A 14,211-nucleotide genomic window follows, 5' to 3' on the forward strand; every position below is an offset into this window, starting at 1 on the left:
GTCACACGGATTCATCAGAGGAGATAATATACCATGAATGTCCCGTTAGTAGTCGCTAGGTATACATATTCAAATGAACTCATTCATACCTTTATAGCCAATCCACCTACTGTCATGTTTTTGTGAGGCACAAGGAAACCAGAGAAACACATTACATAATGAGCTAAGATTAAAATCAGAGACTGTGAAACAGTAATTGTCACGCCTCAGCAGTCACATATAAAGTTTTTATTAGCAATCTGAATTAGCACAGGGAGCACAGTGCCTTGGTGGTTAGCATGTTTGCTTCATACCGCCAGGTTTGGGGATTCGATTCCTGCCTCTGCCTGACTTTTGTGTGAAGTCTGCATGTCCTTCCAGTTTCCTTCATGTGCTCCAGTTTCCTCTCCTAGTCCAAATACATGCACTGTTGACTGATTAGCATCTCTATATTGGCCACAATTGTTATTCATAAGCTTTATGTCGCACTGATCATCAAGTAACATGGATAAAATCAGTCATATAGCTAAAAATATAGCTAATCAGATATATCATATATAATCATATAGCTAAAATTATTAATTTAATATTAATTTATATAATAATATTAATATTATTAATTATTATTTTATAAAACATTTTTTGCCTACTCTTCTACTCTTTTTATTTTTCTTAATGGAGCCAAGGAGTCTAAAGAGTTTAAAGTTTTGAAACTCCCTTCGCGCCTTTATGGATGTTCTATTTATTATGAAGTTCTTTGTTGTTAGTTGATTTGACTGGTCACTTGTTATTTATTTTAAAAAATTAATACATTTTAGTTTAATCCAAAATAATGTTAACATGAATCTGTGTTCTTTGGTGGAAAGTTCAGGAAAAGTTACGCCCATGGTTCCAACAAATAATCAGTGATGAGGCAATAAACCCAGTAGGTGCTGAGATGATTCATGGACTCAATTAAGTAATTAATGACTGAACACCCTTAGGGCGGACATGGACGGTTGCTCCTGTGGAGGCTTGTTCTGTTCCATTGTTTAATGACATGAGGTCCTGCCCTGGGATCTCCACTCCAAATCACCAGGTCCTAGCTAATCAGGGAGAGACCCTGTGTAGGTCCTGTGATTTGTGGTTTGTATGTTTACCTTTTTCAGATTAGGACAAAGACTTGGTTTGTTATCTTCAAACACGACTGATAAAGCAACCAGTTCAACTATCTTGCTCTTGAGTGACTTTAGATCTCTGGTTTAATTATATTTCCTATAATCTCTACACTATTAGATGTTTAGTAGATTGTGCTGTGTGGCATTGCTTTGTGGTCATTGTCTAAATCCGTGGTTCTCAAAGTGGGGTCCAGGGACAGAGGAGTCTGTGAAGCATAGCCAGGGGGGTCTATGGTCTTTTTATTTAGTTACAACAGTGCAAATCATAACCTAATAACCTTTTAATCTATAATCATTATCAAAGTTAGTTCATTAATTACAGCATATTGGCACTCAGAATCGATTTCTTTATTGATGTCCAGAAGGCCATTGAAGCTAACAAGTTAATGAAACCTACAACGTCCAGTTTATCATCATACGAACTGCTGCTTTAAGAAACCTAACACACACCTCTCACCTGAACAGCTCATATAAATGGTGGGAGGTGCAACACGGCTTCTAACACTACACCTGTTAGATTTTAGAGGAGCAAAAAAAACTGAATGAGTGTAGTACATTTGATCAGCTGTGTCCCAGCCAATCGGTCTTCTCAGAGGTAGGACGATGCAGCATCGCGTCCATAGAAAAGCGAGTGGGACTCAGAGGGGCTCAGTGTAGCAGGCAAGCGGTGCGTGGACTAAAAAGAGCAGTTGTGAAGATGCTGAGAGGTGATTCCTGATTGGAAGAGATACACTAATATTTACTTGAACAATGGAAGAGCCAGAAAAAGGTGAGTGATCATTATTGAAAACATGCACGAGTAGGAAAATAAAGTCGCTTTGACCGTTAAACCAATTACATCAAAACATGGGTGATAAAATAAATCATCATATCATGATATTAGTTTTATTGGTTCAACCCTTGTTTATTTTAACGTTCATGATTAAACGATTGGCAAAAATAATTAGTGTATGCTGATCAATATACTTAATTGTTAATGTCTGTGACATATACAGATATATATATAAAATTTCCATATATTATATATATATATAATTGTACTTTTTATCTGTTTATAGTTACATTTAATGTCATGAAACATCCACAAATCCAAACTCTATTGAAGTTAATAAGACAAAACATAAAAGAGAGAAAATCCCTTATCCGTTATAATGCATTGACACTGGAGACTCCTTCCATAAAAATGTTAAATGCATTTTTTCTTTACAGAAACTTTCTCTATATTAATAGAGAAAAATAATACAATTTTCTTTTGTTAAATAAAATTTTCTTTTTAATCTATTTATTATCAGACTTGGATTACATGTATTGTGTACTATAGAAATTGTATTGTATTCAAATGAGTGCATTAATATAAACCTGTGGTTTTCCCTGATATACAAATCAGACCAATCAGATTTGAGAATTATTTTAATAGCACTGTGCTATGAATATGTATATTACAACAAATCAGCAATGGAGCTTTTGTGTTCTCGGCTCTATTCAGAAGAAAAAGGCTTCCCCTCGTTCTGTGTTGGCTGTGGGCTCGTGATCCGTGACCGCTTCGTGTTGAGTGTGTTTCCTGACCTGCTCTGGCACGTGGCGTGTCTTAAGTGTGCGGAGTGTCAACAAAACCTTGAAGAGTCTCACACCTGCTTCATTAAAGACGGAAAGACCCTGTGTAAAGACGATTATAGCAGGTTTTTAATCAACTTTATTATCTTTAATTTGGAGTGCACACAATCATGATCATCAACTACAACCAAGTGTGAAGTTTGTAGGCTTGACACAGGATGTGTCGTGCGTAAATGAGTCGACTCTTTGATTCGGCTCTTTCGAGGTGAACACTGAGAGTCACTTTATTTTGTATTTTGTATAGTTTTATAAGAAAAAAAACACTAATGCATACTTCTTATATTTATTAATAAAGACTTGTAGAACCTTGACGATTTAATGACTATTTAAATAGATTCATTTTTGTGTGATCAAGTAATTCATTGTTATTTTGTTCATTAGGTGGTTGAGATAGAGTTTATAAAACAAATTTAGACCTTATAGACCTTTTATGGTTTTATTAGAGATAGATAGATAGATAGATAGATAGATAGATAGATAGATAGATAGATAGATAGATAGATAGATAGATAGATAGATAGATAGATAGATAGACTCTCCAACCTAAGCCTTCTTACACAGCATCACAAGATAGAGAGAGAGATAGGTAGATAGACAGACATGGTTTTGTTAGAGATAGATAGATAGACTGACTGACAGACAGACAGACAGACAGACAGACAGACAGACAGACAGATAGATAGATAGATAGATAGATAGATAGATAGATAGATAGATAGATAGATAGATAGATAGATAGATAGACTCTCCAACTATAGCCCTCTCACACAGCATCACGAGATAGAGAGAAACAGACACGAGACAGACAGACAGACAGACAGATAGATAGATAGATAGATAGATAGATAGATAGATAGATAGATAGATAGATAGATAGATAGATAGATAGATAGAGAGAGAGATAGATAGATAGATAGAGTCATTTGGGAGACAAAAGATTCGAACATTGGTGACTCACTGGGAATTCACATCAGTTGCTAGAACAGAAAAGATTATATTTAATATCCAGTTAATACACTACACATAAATATAATGAATAATGTATTGTCAGTCAGCTATTTATCTCATTCAGAGCTGTAAATAAATCAACAACCTGATGGAGGACACAAAGGCGGTTAACCCATATGACCTCTGAATACTGTATAAGTTACAGATTAACTTTCATTATTCATTAACACTTACAATAACAGTACACAAACAATCCTGCACTAATACCCAAATTAACGCATATTAAATATGAACTAATGATGCAGCTACATTTGTAATTTGTGTGTGTAATTAGTTGTGTTCCCTCCGAACACTAAAGATACTAAACAGAGAAGAAGAAAACTATCATTTGTCCATTCGTGTCATTTGTACTTTGACTGTACGATTCATGATGTGCTGTGTGTGACGTCCTTACATTAAATCCAAATGATTTGTTCACACTTGCTTCTCAGATTATACGCCAGCAAATGTGCAAAATGTCTGAAGTCCTTCAGCAGTCACGATTACGTCATGCGTGCAGGAGTTAACGTCTATCACGTGCAGTGTTTCCGCTGTGAGCGCTGCGATCGCCAGCTGCAGCCTGGAGATGAGTTTACCATCCGAGACGGCTTCCTGTACTGCACTGGTCATGAAAACTCCAGCCATGGATTAATAACGCTTACGCGTAACTCAGTACATGTGACTGAGCTGGACAGATGTGATGAAGGAGCAGGTAACCATTCAAACCAGTTGTTTAGAAACCAATACAGCAGTTTTATGCATTTACCTTTGACTCAGCGGATATAGTCTTCTTTAGATTTTTGTATATTTCATGCAGACACTTCCTGGTCAGGTGGAGAAGGTGACGCTGGATGGCTGGCTGCACCCATGAAGCCCGAGAAGACTGTACGTGTGAGGACGGCGCTCAGCAAGTCTCAGCTCCACGTGCTGCTCACATGCTACAGCGTGAACCCGCGACCGGATGCTAGTCTCAAAGAACGGCTGATGGAGATGACGGGTTTGAGTTCGAGGGTCATCCGCATCTGGTTCCAGAACAAGCGATGCAAAGACAAGAAGAAGGGCATGTTGGAGAGAGAGACGAAGCATGAGAGTGGAGAACAGGTAGGCCGAGTCAGGATAAACACTGACCTCTGCTCTAATAATTAATTCCAGTGATTCTATAAATCTCATGGTCCCATGTTCCCAATACTCTATAAATCCTAGGGCCTAATTTCCAATGAAGTTCCCAATAGTCTGTTTTTACCAGGATCTTACATTCCCAGGACTCTATATTCCCAGAGGTCTATGTTCCCAATTTTCCCAAATCTCTTTTCCCACATTCCCAAGACTCTGGAATATATCCCAGGGTCATATGTTACCATGGCTCTGATTCCAGGGTCCTATGTTCCCAATATTTTATTTTACCAGAAGTAGCAGGAGTACCTTCATTCCCAAGATTCTATATATTTCCAGGGCCTAATTTCCCTTGATTCTATATTGTCAGGGTCCAGGGTTCTCAATAGTCTATATTCCCAAGACTTTATATTTCCAGAATTTTTACCATGACTCTAAATCCAGAGTCCAATGTTCCTATATATTCTAAGACCAATGTTCCCAGTACACTCTTTTACCAGGGTCCCTCATTCCCAGTACTCCCAGTGTTGCCAATACTATCTTTTCCCATATTCCCAAGACTCGATATATATCCCAGGGTTTAGTTTTCCAAGACTCAATATATCCTGGGTCATATGTTACCATGACTCTGATTCCAGGGCCCTATGTTCCCAATATTTTATTGTACCAGGAGTCTTCATTCCCAAGATTCTATATATTTCCTGACCCTAATTTCCCAAGACTCTGTATTCTCAGGGTCCAGGGTTCTCAATACTGTATATTCCCATGGCTTGATATATCCAGAATCCTACATTTCCAGGATTCAATATTCCCATGCCCCTATTTTTCTCTATCTCTATATTCCCAGGGCTCTAAATTCCCATGTCTCTATATTTACAGAACCCTATATTCCCAGGTGCCTGTGTTTCCAGGGTTTGAAATCAAAACCTATATGCTAAGGACTCAATGTTCTATCTTCAGTCTGATTTTTATAATAAGACTCTTAAAGAAACCAAATGACTCTTAAAGACTTTCCCATGTTGTGGTTACAGTTACAGTTAGACTGGAGATTCCTTCCAAAAAATTCAAAATAAACATTTCTTCACAGAAAACGTCAAGAGTGCATCAATATAAACCTGTGAGATACTGTCAAAGCCGCTGTTCAAATTCTGGCCAATCGGAAACAAGAATTGCACTGCAATTTAATCCTTATTAGAAATAAATCGGATTCTCTGTAATGATATTTGCAGTAGATGTAGTTATTATTAAAGCGAGGAGCAGGAAACATTATCAGCATGATTTCATTTTATTCACAGATCGATACGATGGACGAGCCGGTGTCCACTGTCACTGCTGAGAACCTGGACATAGACACATTGATGCACCCACTGGACCTGCAGACTCTGCAGCAATCCTGGAAACTCCTGACGAGTCTCTTGAGTTCAGACATTGATGAGACGCTCTATCAGGAAGCTGTGACTCTCGATCAGCCCTAATGTTCGCTGCAAAGTAGTGAACACTACCGGAGAGATTAGCTGCTTTATTGTAGGGGTTCTGAGGTCAATCGTATCAATCGTTTAGTTTCGTAGGGTCAGTCCAGTCAGATTTACTTTGTACTCAGTGTGCATACAGTATGTTGATTAATCTTTTAATGATGTGGCATGTTAGCTTAGCTGATGTGGTCTACATTTAGCGATGCTCACAAACCCGCATAAAAGACCGAAAGAAAGAGTTGGCGTAAAGAAATGACAATTAAATGGTAATTATATGACAAATAAAAGAGTAGTTATAGCAATTTTCTCAATTTAAGGAAATATTTTGCACTGCTTTCTTCCTAAAAACAACGTTTTCTTTGCTAAATAAATGTAACCCACATAGAAAAGTACTAATAAAATTTCTAATAAAATTATTTGACGTCCGTCAATTAGAGTTCACATTAGTGAATTAGATTTTGTTTAAGTTTACACAATTTACATCAACTCAGGAGACCTTGAATATGAACGGAGACGAACATGTCCTTTAAACTAACTGGATTTTCATGTAGAATTACACAAACTCGCAGGGTTGGATGCAAGTACAGAGATGTTTGATGACACACAGGGAGTGATCACACTGAACAGACAGGAACCTGAGTGAAGCAAACAGAAGTGGAGACAGTCACACAAAAAAAGGTCACGAAATTTTGAACACTCAAAAGTAATGGGACTAAAAAGAACACATACGAACGAAATGAACAAATCGTGAGCCAAACTCATGAGTCAGAACTGCCAAAAGTCGATCGAGCAGAGCCATAAAGAGAAAACAGGATCGGAAAACTGGAAAAACAGGACAAGATCAGAAACCGTGAATAAAGAGCGATCAAACAAATGGCTCAGTACCTCCCAGTGAACAAAAGAACACACAATGCTTAAAAAGGGTGAGTTCCAGTCAAACACAGTGGGGAATAGGTGAACATGATTCCTGAGAGGTCCGGTTGACTGAGACTGAGTGCTGGTGGCTGCTGGGAGTCCGTGGAGACCATGAATCAGTAACAGTTGTTATGTTACACACTAACTTTTGCTTTGTTTTTGTTTCTTTGTTTTTACTCTTTTTTTTTAGTATATTATTTTATGTTATTTATTTATTTAATTCCTCAAAAGTGGAAAGTTTATTTCTCCTATCTTTTTGGTTCTATCTGTAATTTTTAAAAAAAAGTGATTTATTAATTTAACACACAATAATAGTTTTGTTTATTCTATTCCATAAAACTAAGATTATTTAATTAATTACTTACGATTATCACTGCTTATTTATTGTTAATTACAGCAGAAGTTGGTTGTGTTCAATTTCTATACCCCCAGTAATGATGATTGTAATAAATATTTTTTTTATGATTCATTTAGAATAACCTCACACATTCCTTCTCATCTTTCTCTTTTTGTAAACCGTCCTTCAGCTTGTCTGTACTGTTTGATCGGCTCAGCCCGAACACAGGTAGAGCCGCAGAAATACTAGACATTTCCGTTTATTCATAGACGCTCACAAGCGAGGAAGCATTCAGTAGAAACATAGAGGTGGAGTATAAGGAAAGTTATCGGTTGATTGCTAGTCTTCGATTGTGTGAAATCTTACTTTAAGTTAATAAAGAAGAGATAGGGTATTAGAAGGAAAGCAGTACAGATTTTTCAAGCCACCTTGTCAAAACTCTTCATACAGTCGGCAAAACCGAAATCTGTTCAGACCAAAGATTTCATTCACACAAAATGCATTCATTCAATGACCAGATCTTCCAAAATCCATGAACTCATCTTTATATCCACAGTTCGGTTTTTAAAAGCTAACACTGCTTTTAAAACTGTTAAAAAAAAATTCAAAACAGAATGACGGCAAATTGGAAAAAATTAGCAATAAAATGAATTAATACTCATTTTACCAACTCCCAAAGTAATTGAAATTTTAATCAAAAGTTTTCTTAGGTGTCCAGGTTTTAGTCTCCTTACCATCTTTTAGAGAGAGAGAGAGGGGATACTGAAGCAAATTACTGATTTGTTCTTGTTACAGTAATAAATACACTATATTGACAAAAGTTTTGGGACACCCCTCCAAATCATTGAATTCAGGTGTTGTTTTTCAGGTGTTCGGCTCGGACCCTTAGTTCCAGTGAAAGGAACTCTTAATGTTTCAGCTTCATACCAAAACTTTTTGGACAATTTCATGCTCCCAACTTTGTGTGAACAGTTTGAGGATGACTCCTTCCTGTTCCAACATGACTGCACACCAGTGCACAAAGCAAGGTCCATAAAGACATGGATGAGTGAGTTTGGTGTGGAGGAACTTCACAGAGTCCTGACCTCAACCTGATAGAACACCTTTGAGATGAATTAGAGCGGAGACTGAGAGCCAGGCCTTCTCGTCCAACATCAGTGCCTGACCTCACAAATGCGCTTCTAGAGGAATGGTCAAAAATTCCCATAAACACACTCCTAAACCTTGTGGAAAGCCTTCCCAGAAGAGTTGAAGGTGTTATAGCTGCAAAGGGCGGGACAACTCCATATTATGTTCATGTGCATGTAAAGGCAGGGGTTGCAAAACGTTTGGCAATATAGCGTAACATAATCTTTAGTAGAGTCGATAAAGTTTTTGTGTAATTATTCTATAATGAAATACTGATTTATATGGAAGATCATCGAAAACTTTAAACGCTTTGGTTTGTGGTTGAACAAGCTTATTTTGGATCTTATATGATAGGGTGTGAGCAGACATAATGGTGGTCCAGTTGCAGGATCCTGTGCCCTAATTGCTGTGGCCACGGGTGCAAGTCCAGGGCAGGAAGCTAACCCAGCAAGTGAAGCATTTTACTCTTAGTGCCTAAGCCTGGATAAAATGTGAGAATTCTTTCAGGAAGAGCATCTGGAGTTAAACCTGTGCCAAACCAAAAATATGTGGCCCAAATGATCTGCTGTGGTGACCCCGAACAGGGAGGAGCTAAAAGAAGAACAACAACATGATTATGATATGATTGGCTTTAAGTGTTTCTTAAGTGTTTGGAGATGAGACAGATTGGTGAAGATTCCTACTGGTAATCCAGACTGTATGAAGAGTTTTGGGGAAAAAATGGCCTCATTATTGAGCGATGCTTGTCATCAATTGAAAACAAACTCATTTTTAATTCATTATTATTATTATTATTATTATTATTATTATTATTATTATTATCAGTAAAAAAAATAATAAGAGTACACTTTGCCTCTTTGCCGTGTTTGTTGAAATAAATAAAATATTAATAAAATAAAATAAATCTGAAATAAAATAAAATAAATTAATTAAATGATCGTTTTGTAGCCTATTTAATGCAATTTCTTTTTGTATATAAAATGTCAAATGATAAGAGTACATTTTGCCTGAAATGTGTGTTTGTTGAAATAAATAAAATATTAATAAAATAAAATAAATCTGATATAAAGTAAATCAATAAGTGATCGTTTTGTAGCCTATTTAATGCAATTTCTTTTTGTATATAAAATGTAAAATAATAAGAGTACACTTTGCCTGAAACGTGTGTTCGTTGAAATAAATAAAATATTAATAAAATAAATAAATCTGAAATAAAATAAAATAAATCTGAAAAATATATTTTTATTTCCCTCTATATACATATATGTACTATTATGGATATTTTTTTCCCACAGCAGCATTTTTCTTTGAATTTGTATTTCCGTATAAAAATACACACATGTATTTACAGTGATTTTTCTCAGAGTATCTCCTTCCTCATGTCCACGTACTGTATATCATGTGTGTGGGTCCTTTCCTTATTCACCCAGCTTTTGTTCTCTAAATCAAATAACGAGAAGAGGCTCAGTGCTTCACTTCAACCGGGGCAATTCATCCTCACCGAAAAAGAGATTCATTCATTTATCGAATCTGTGTTTTTTGCTCTCGCAGCTTTCATCTCTGAACCCCGTGTAGGAGGTTTGTGAAGTAACAAAATATTAATTATAGCAGTCTTCCCCCAAGAGGTTTCGATTAAAATGCTGATTCGAGAGCGAACAACATGAATTCACAAAGTGGGCTTTATTAGCATGAAATAGCGTGAAACCTCACGTCTTGTCTTTATTTCAGGAAAAATACAATCTATAGCATAGATAACTGAGCCTGAATAAGCACCAAATCTTGGCGAATATGCTAATATGAACGTGAATGCTAATATCAGTGTGTATGTTAAGCCTGGAGGATATGCTAATGCTGCATTGCTAATCTTCACATCACTGTTTCTATTTGGTTAAACTCTGTTACGATTAATACGCAGCGTATTTGATTCATTTCTACTGTTAAACACATTTACAGTCCTCCTAGCTCTGCTCTGATGTTTGCCTTGTTAATCTTTTCTGCGCAACCTCCAGGAGCATGCGGGTGAGTGAGAAGGGAATAAGCGTCAAGGAATAAGGACTCAGGAGGCCGGGCTTAAGACAGCGAGAGACATGAGAGAGGTTGTTTCTGTGGTTATTATTGTATAAATACGAATTGTGTTTAAGATCTCTTGGGACCCTTTAGTAATGTTTGGGTCAATCTGTCCCAGGACATTATTGTGGTTTTTACAAGCACTTCAGATATTTAAAACAAAAATGCATAAGAGCTTACATATATTGTCTTTGTCTGAATCCCAGATCTGGTGGCTAGCAAAAACCCATTAGATGTTGGTACGAGTAAATTCTGAGGAAAAGATTAAACTGTACTTCGGATTAAAAGCTAAATACATTTTTGGAAAACATGGTATTATTATTATTATTATTATTATTATTATTATCATTATTATTATTATTATTATTATTAATAATAATAATAATAATACATAACTTCACCCAGGCTTTCAGCCTGCAAATATAATAAATGCAGTGGTGCATACAGTCAGTCTGCCTAAAGACATCCAAAACCTTACTAGCTTTTAAGTTTTAAATCCTGGCAATTTTATATTTATTCTTCCTCCATATTTTCTCTCATCTTTAATTCCTACTCAACAGCCATATCATATAACACGTCCTTGCCAAGCAAGGACACATCTAATACAAATAAACAATACTTGAGGAATATATTAAATGTTTGTTGCATTATTTGTGTATTATTTAGTATTTTGAGGTATTTATCCACTATTTGGGCACCCCTGACCATCACACTTCACCTGTTGAACGTCCCATGTCCAAACTTTGTGGCAGCGGTTTGGGGAAGAACTTTCTATCAAGTGTCCACATACTTTTGGCCATATAGTGTTCTTTACAGTTATATATTTAGGCAGAAGTACTTCTCAAAGGTCCCCTTCTCAAACTCAAAGGTCACTTCTTCTTCTTCTTCTTTCATCCACTACACAGCAATAGAATGGACAATTCATTTCAGGTTTTGCTTTTTTTGTTTTCCCTAATTTGTTTAAACTTTTTGATTTTTAATACTTGAGTAAAATTGTCTTTCCCTTTGCTGGATCTCTGGCTGGATATTTCCAACTACTGGGGCAGCACGGTGGCTTAGTGGTTAGCGCTGTTGTGTCACAGCAAGAAGGTCCTGGGTTCGACTCTGGGGTTTGAACAGGGCAGGGGCCTTTCTGTGTGGAGTTTGCATGTTCTCCCTGTGCCTGTGTGGGTTTACTCCGGTCACTCCACAGTCCAAAAACATGTACATTAGGTTGATTGGTCATTCTAAATTGTGTGTGTGGTTGTCTGTCTATATGTGGCCTGGTGATCTGTCCAGGGTCTACCCCTGCCTTTTGCCCCAATGTGTGCTGGGAGAGGCTCCAGCAGACCCCCGTGACCCTAATTAGGAATAAAGTAGGTATAGAAAAGGGATGGATTTTCACTTAATTATAATTTTATCAGTACGCTACTTCTTCCACATCAGGCTTTGTTTCGTTTTGTTTTTTTAAATAAATTGAATGCAATTTCTGTTTTGTATATAAAATGTAAAATAAAAGTATTTTCCCTGAAATGTGTGTTTGTTAAAATAAATAAAATATAACTAAGAAAAATAAACCTAAGAAATGGATTTATTTCACATTGTTTATAATTATGAATATTTTTTTCCACAACAGTATTTTTCTATTAATTTAAATTTGCTCTATGAAAAAGATAATAATTAAATCGGTATTATTTTTATTAACAGTAGTAAGAGGGGACTTAATAGATGATTCATACATCAATTGCTTCAGACTGGACATGAAGAAAAAGTTCAAGTTGTGTGTTAGTCAAAGAAAATATATAAAAACAACACAATAAAATTATATACATATAAAAAAAGAAAACAATAAGTACTTTCTAAATATATATTATTCATAATATTTTGAAAAAACTACATTTTTGTAAACAAAAACTAATACAACTAAGATACACACACAATCTTAAGCACAAGAAAGAAGTATAATTTTAGGTTCACAAACACTTGAGCTGTGTATTAAAGCAGCTATAGGAACAAAACACACACAAGGACTGTGAGAGAACATTAGCGTGTGTTGTAATGGCGCTAATGTTGTGTGTTTCTCAGCGCAGGTGCTCTGATGCTTTGTGATTCATATGTTAAACACAGCTTCATGCAACACACACACACACACACACACACTACATGGACCTCAAACACTCAGATGATCAGAGGCTTGTTTTCCAAGCATCAATCTTTAAAAAACCCCTGATTAGCATTTCCGCTCCGGCTAATAACAAGTATTAATCTCACCATCCTTCAAGGATGCGCTTTTTAAAATGTACCACAGTGTGTAGGTCGATGAAGCGTCCTCCTTCACTTAAAACACTTCTGAGGCGAGTGAGTGACAATATCTCCTCTTTAGTATGTCAATAACCACAAAAAAAAAAATCAGAAGGGGCATCAGTCGTGGCCCTGAGGCGAGACTGAGCCGATTTTTTCTTTGTCCCTCTGAGTGGAAACGTGGGGACAAGATGAATAGACGGGGAATGTGTGGATGTGAAAGGCACACTTGAGTCTCATTGAACGCAGGATGCTTGAAGAGTATGTTAATCCCGGATCCTATAGTGTATGCTAATGCTGGAGCGTACGCTAATACTGAAGTGTATGCTAATGCAATTTATTAAGAGAAAAAAAGGTGGTGAAAACAAGGGTAATAAGCAGGCGTTAGCATCTCAGATGATCCCAGAAACGTTGTTTTGCGTCAAAGAAACAGAGCGAGTTATTGATATTAGCTATAACAAAAATACGTAGAAACATTGTGACATTTTTTGAGAAGCTGTAAAGCTAACTCTCATTAGCTATTCAGTCAATGAATTATAACTTATTTATTTATAATACCTGAATAATTCTGCACCAATACCAGAATTAATAATGATTTAGCGCTATCCCTGAATAACCCTGTTTCCTAGACTGTTAGGACTGTTCCTAAAGAAAAATTAGAGTAGAAAGAAAGAAATGAGACTAAAGCGAAAGAAAGAAAGAAAGAAAGAAAGAAAGAAAGAAAGATAAAAAAAAGAATGAAATGTAAAAGAAAGAAAGAAAGATAAATGAGAGTAGAAAGAAAGAAATGAGAGTAAAGTGAAAGAAAGAAAGAAAGAAAGAAAGAAAGAAAGAAAGATAAATGAGAGAAGAAAGAAAGAAATGAGACTAAAGCGAAAGAAAGAAAGAAAGAAAGAAAGAAAGAAAGAAAGAAAGAAAGAAAGAAAGAAAGAAAGAAAGATAAAAAAGAATGAAATGTAAAAGAAAGAAAGAAAGAAAGAAAGAATGAAATGTAAAAGAAAGAAAGAAAGAAAGAAAGAAAGAAAGAAAGAAAGATAAAAAAAGAATGAAATGTAAAAGAAAGAAAGAAAGAAAGAAAGATAAATGAGAGTAGAAAGAAAGAAATGAGAGTAAAGTGAAAGAAAGAAAGAAAGAAAGAAAGAAAGAAAGAAAGAAAGAAAGA

At 36.0% G+C, this 14,211-nt stretch overlaps 1 protein-coding gene across 4 annotated transcripts; it reads left to right on the plus strand.

Moving 5' to 3' along the window:
• Positions 1-1,617: 1,617 nt before the first annotated feature.
• On the plus strand, positions 1,618-9,439 carry LOC131366562 (insulin gene enhancer protein ISL-1-like). Of its 4 annotated transcripts, XR_009206840.1 has the most exons (6): positions 1,618-1,905; positions 2,623-2,815; positions 4,190-4,449; positions 4,534-4,838; positions 6,146-7,356; positions 8,443-9,439. XR_009206840.1 is itself a non-coding variant. In XM_058411128.1 (5 exons), the coding sequence occupies exons 1-5, from the start codon at positions 1,887-1,889 to the stop codon at positions 6,323-6,325; spliced, it is 957 nt and encodes a 318-aa protein (XP_058267111.1). In that variant the 5' UTR covers positions 1,618-1,886; the 3' UTR covers positions 6,326-7,554. The 4 variants fall into 4 exon arrangements, 3 of the variants coding, with proteins under 3 accessions (XP_058267111.1, XP_058267113.1, XP_058267112.1); XM_058411128.1 differs by lacking the exon at positions 8,443-9,439 and having other exon boundaries at positions 6,146-7,554; XM_058411130.1 differs by lacking the exon at positions 8,443-9,439 and having other exon boundaries at positions 1,619-1,905; positions 4,570-4,838; positions 6,146-7,554.
• The last annotated feature ends 4,772 nt before the right edge of the window (positions 9,440-14,211 follow it).

This window comes from Hemibagrus wyckioides, linkage group LG16 (genome assembly GCF_019097595.1).
Source record: "Hemibagrus wyckioides isolate EC202008001 linkage group LG16, SWU_Hwy_1.0, whole genome shotgun sequence".
NCBI lineage: Eukaryota > Metazoa > Chordata > Actinopteri > Siluriformes > Bagridae > Hemibagrus > Hemibagrus wyckioides.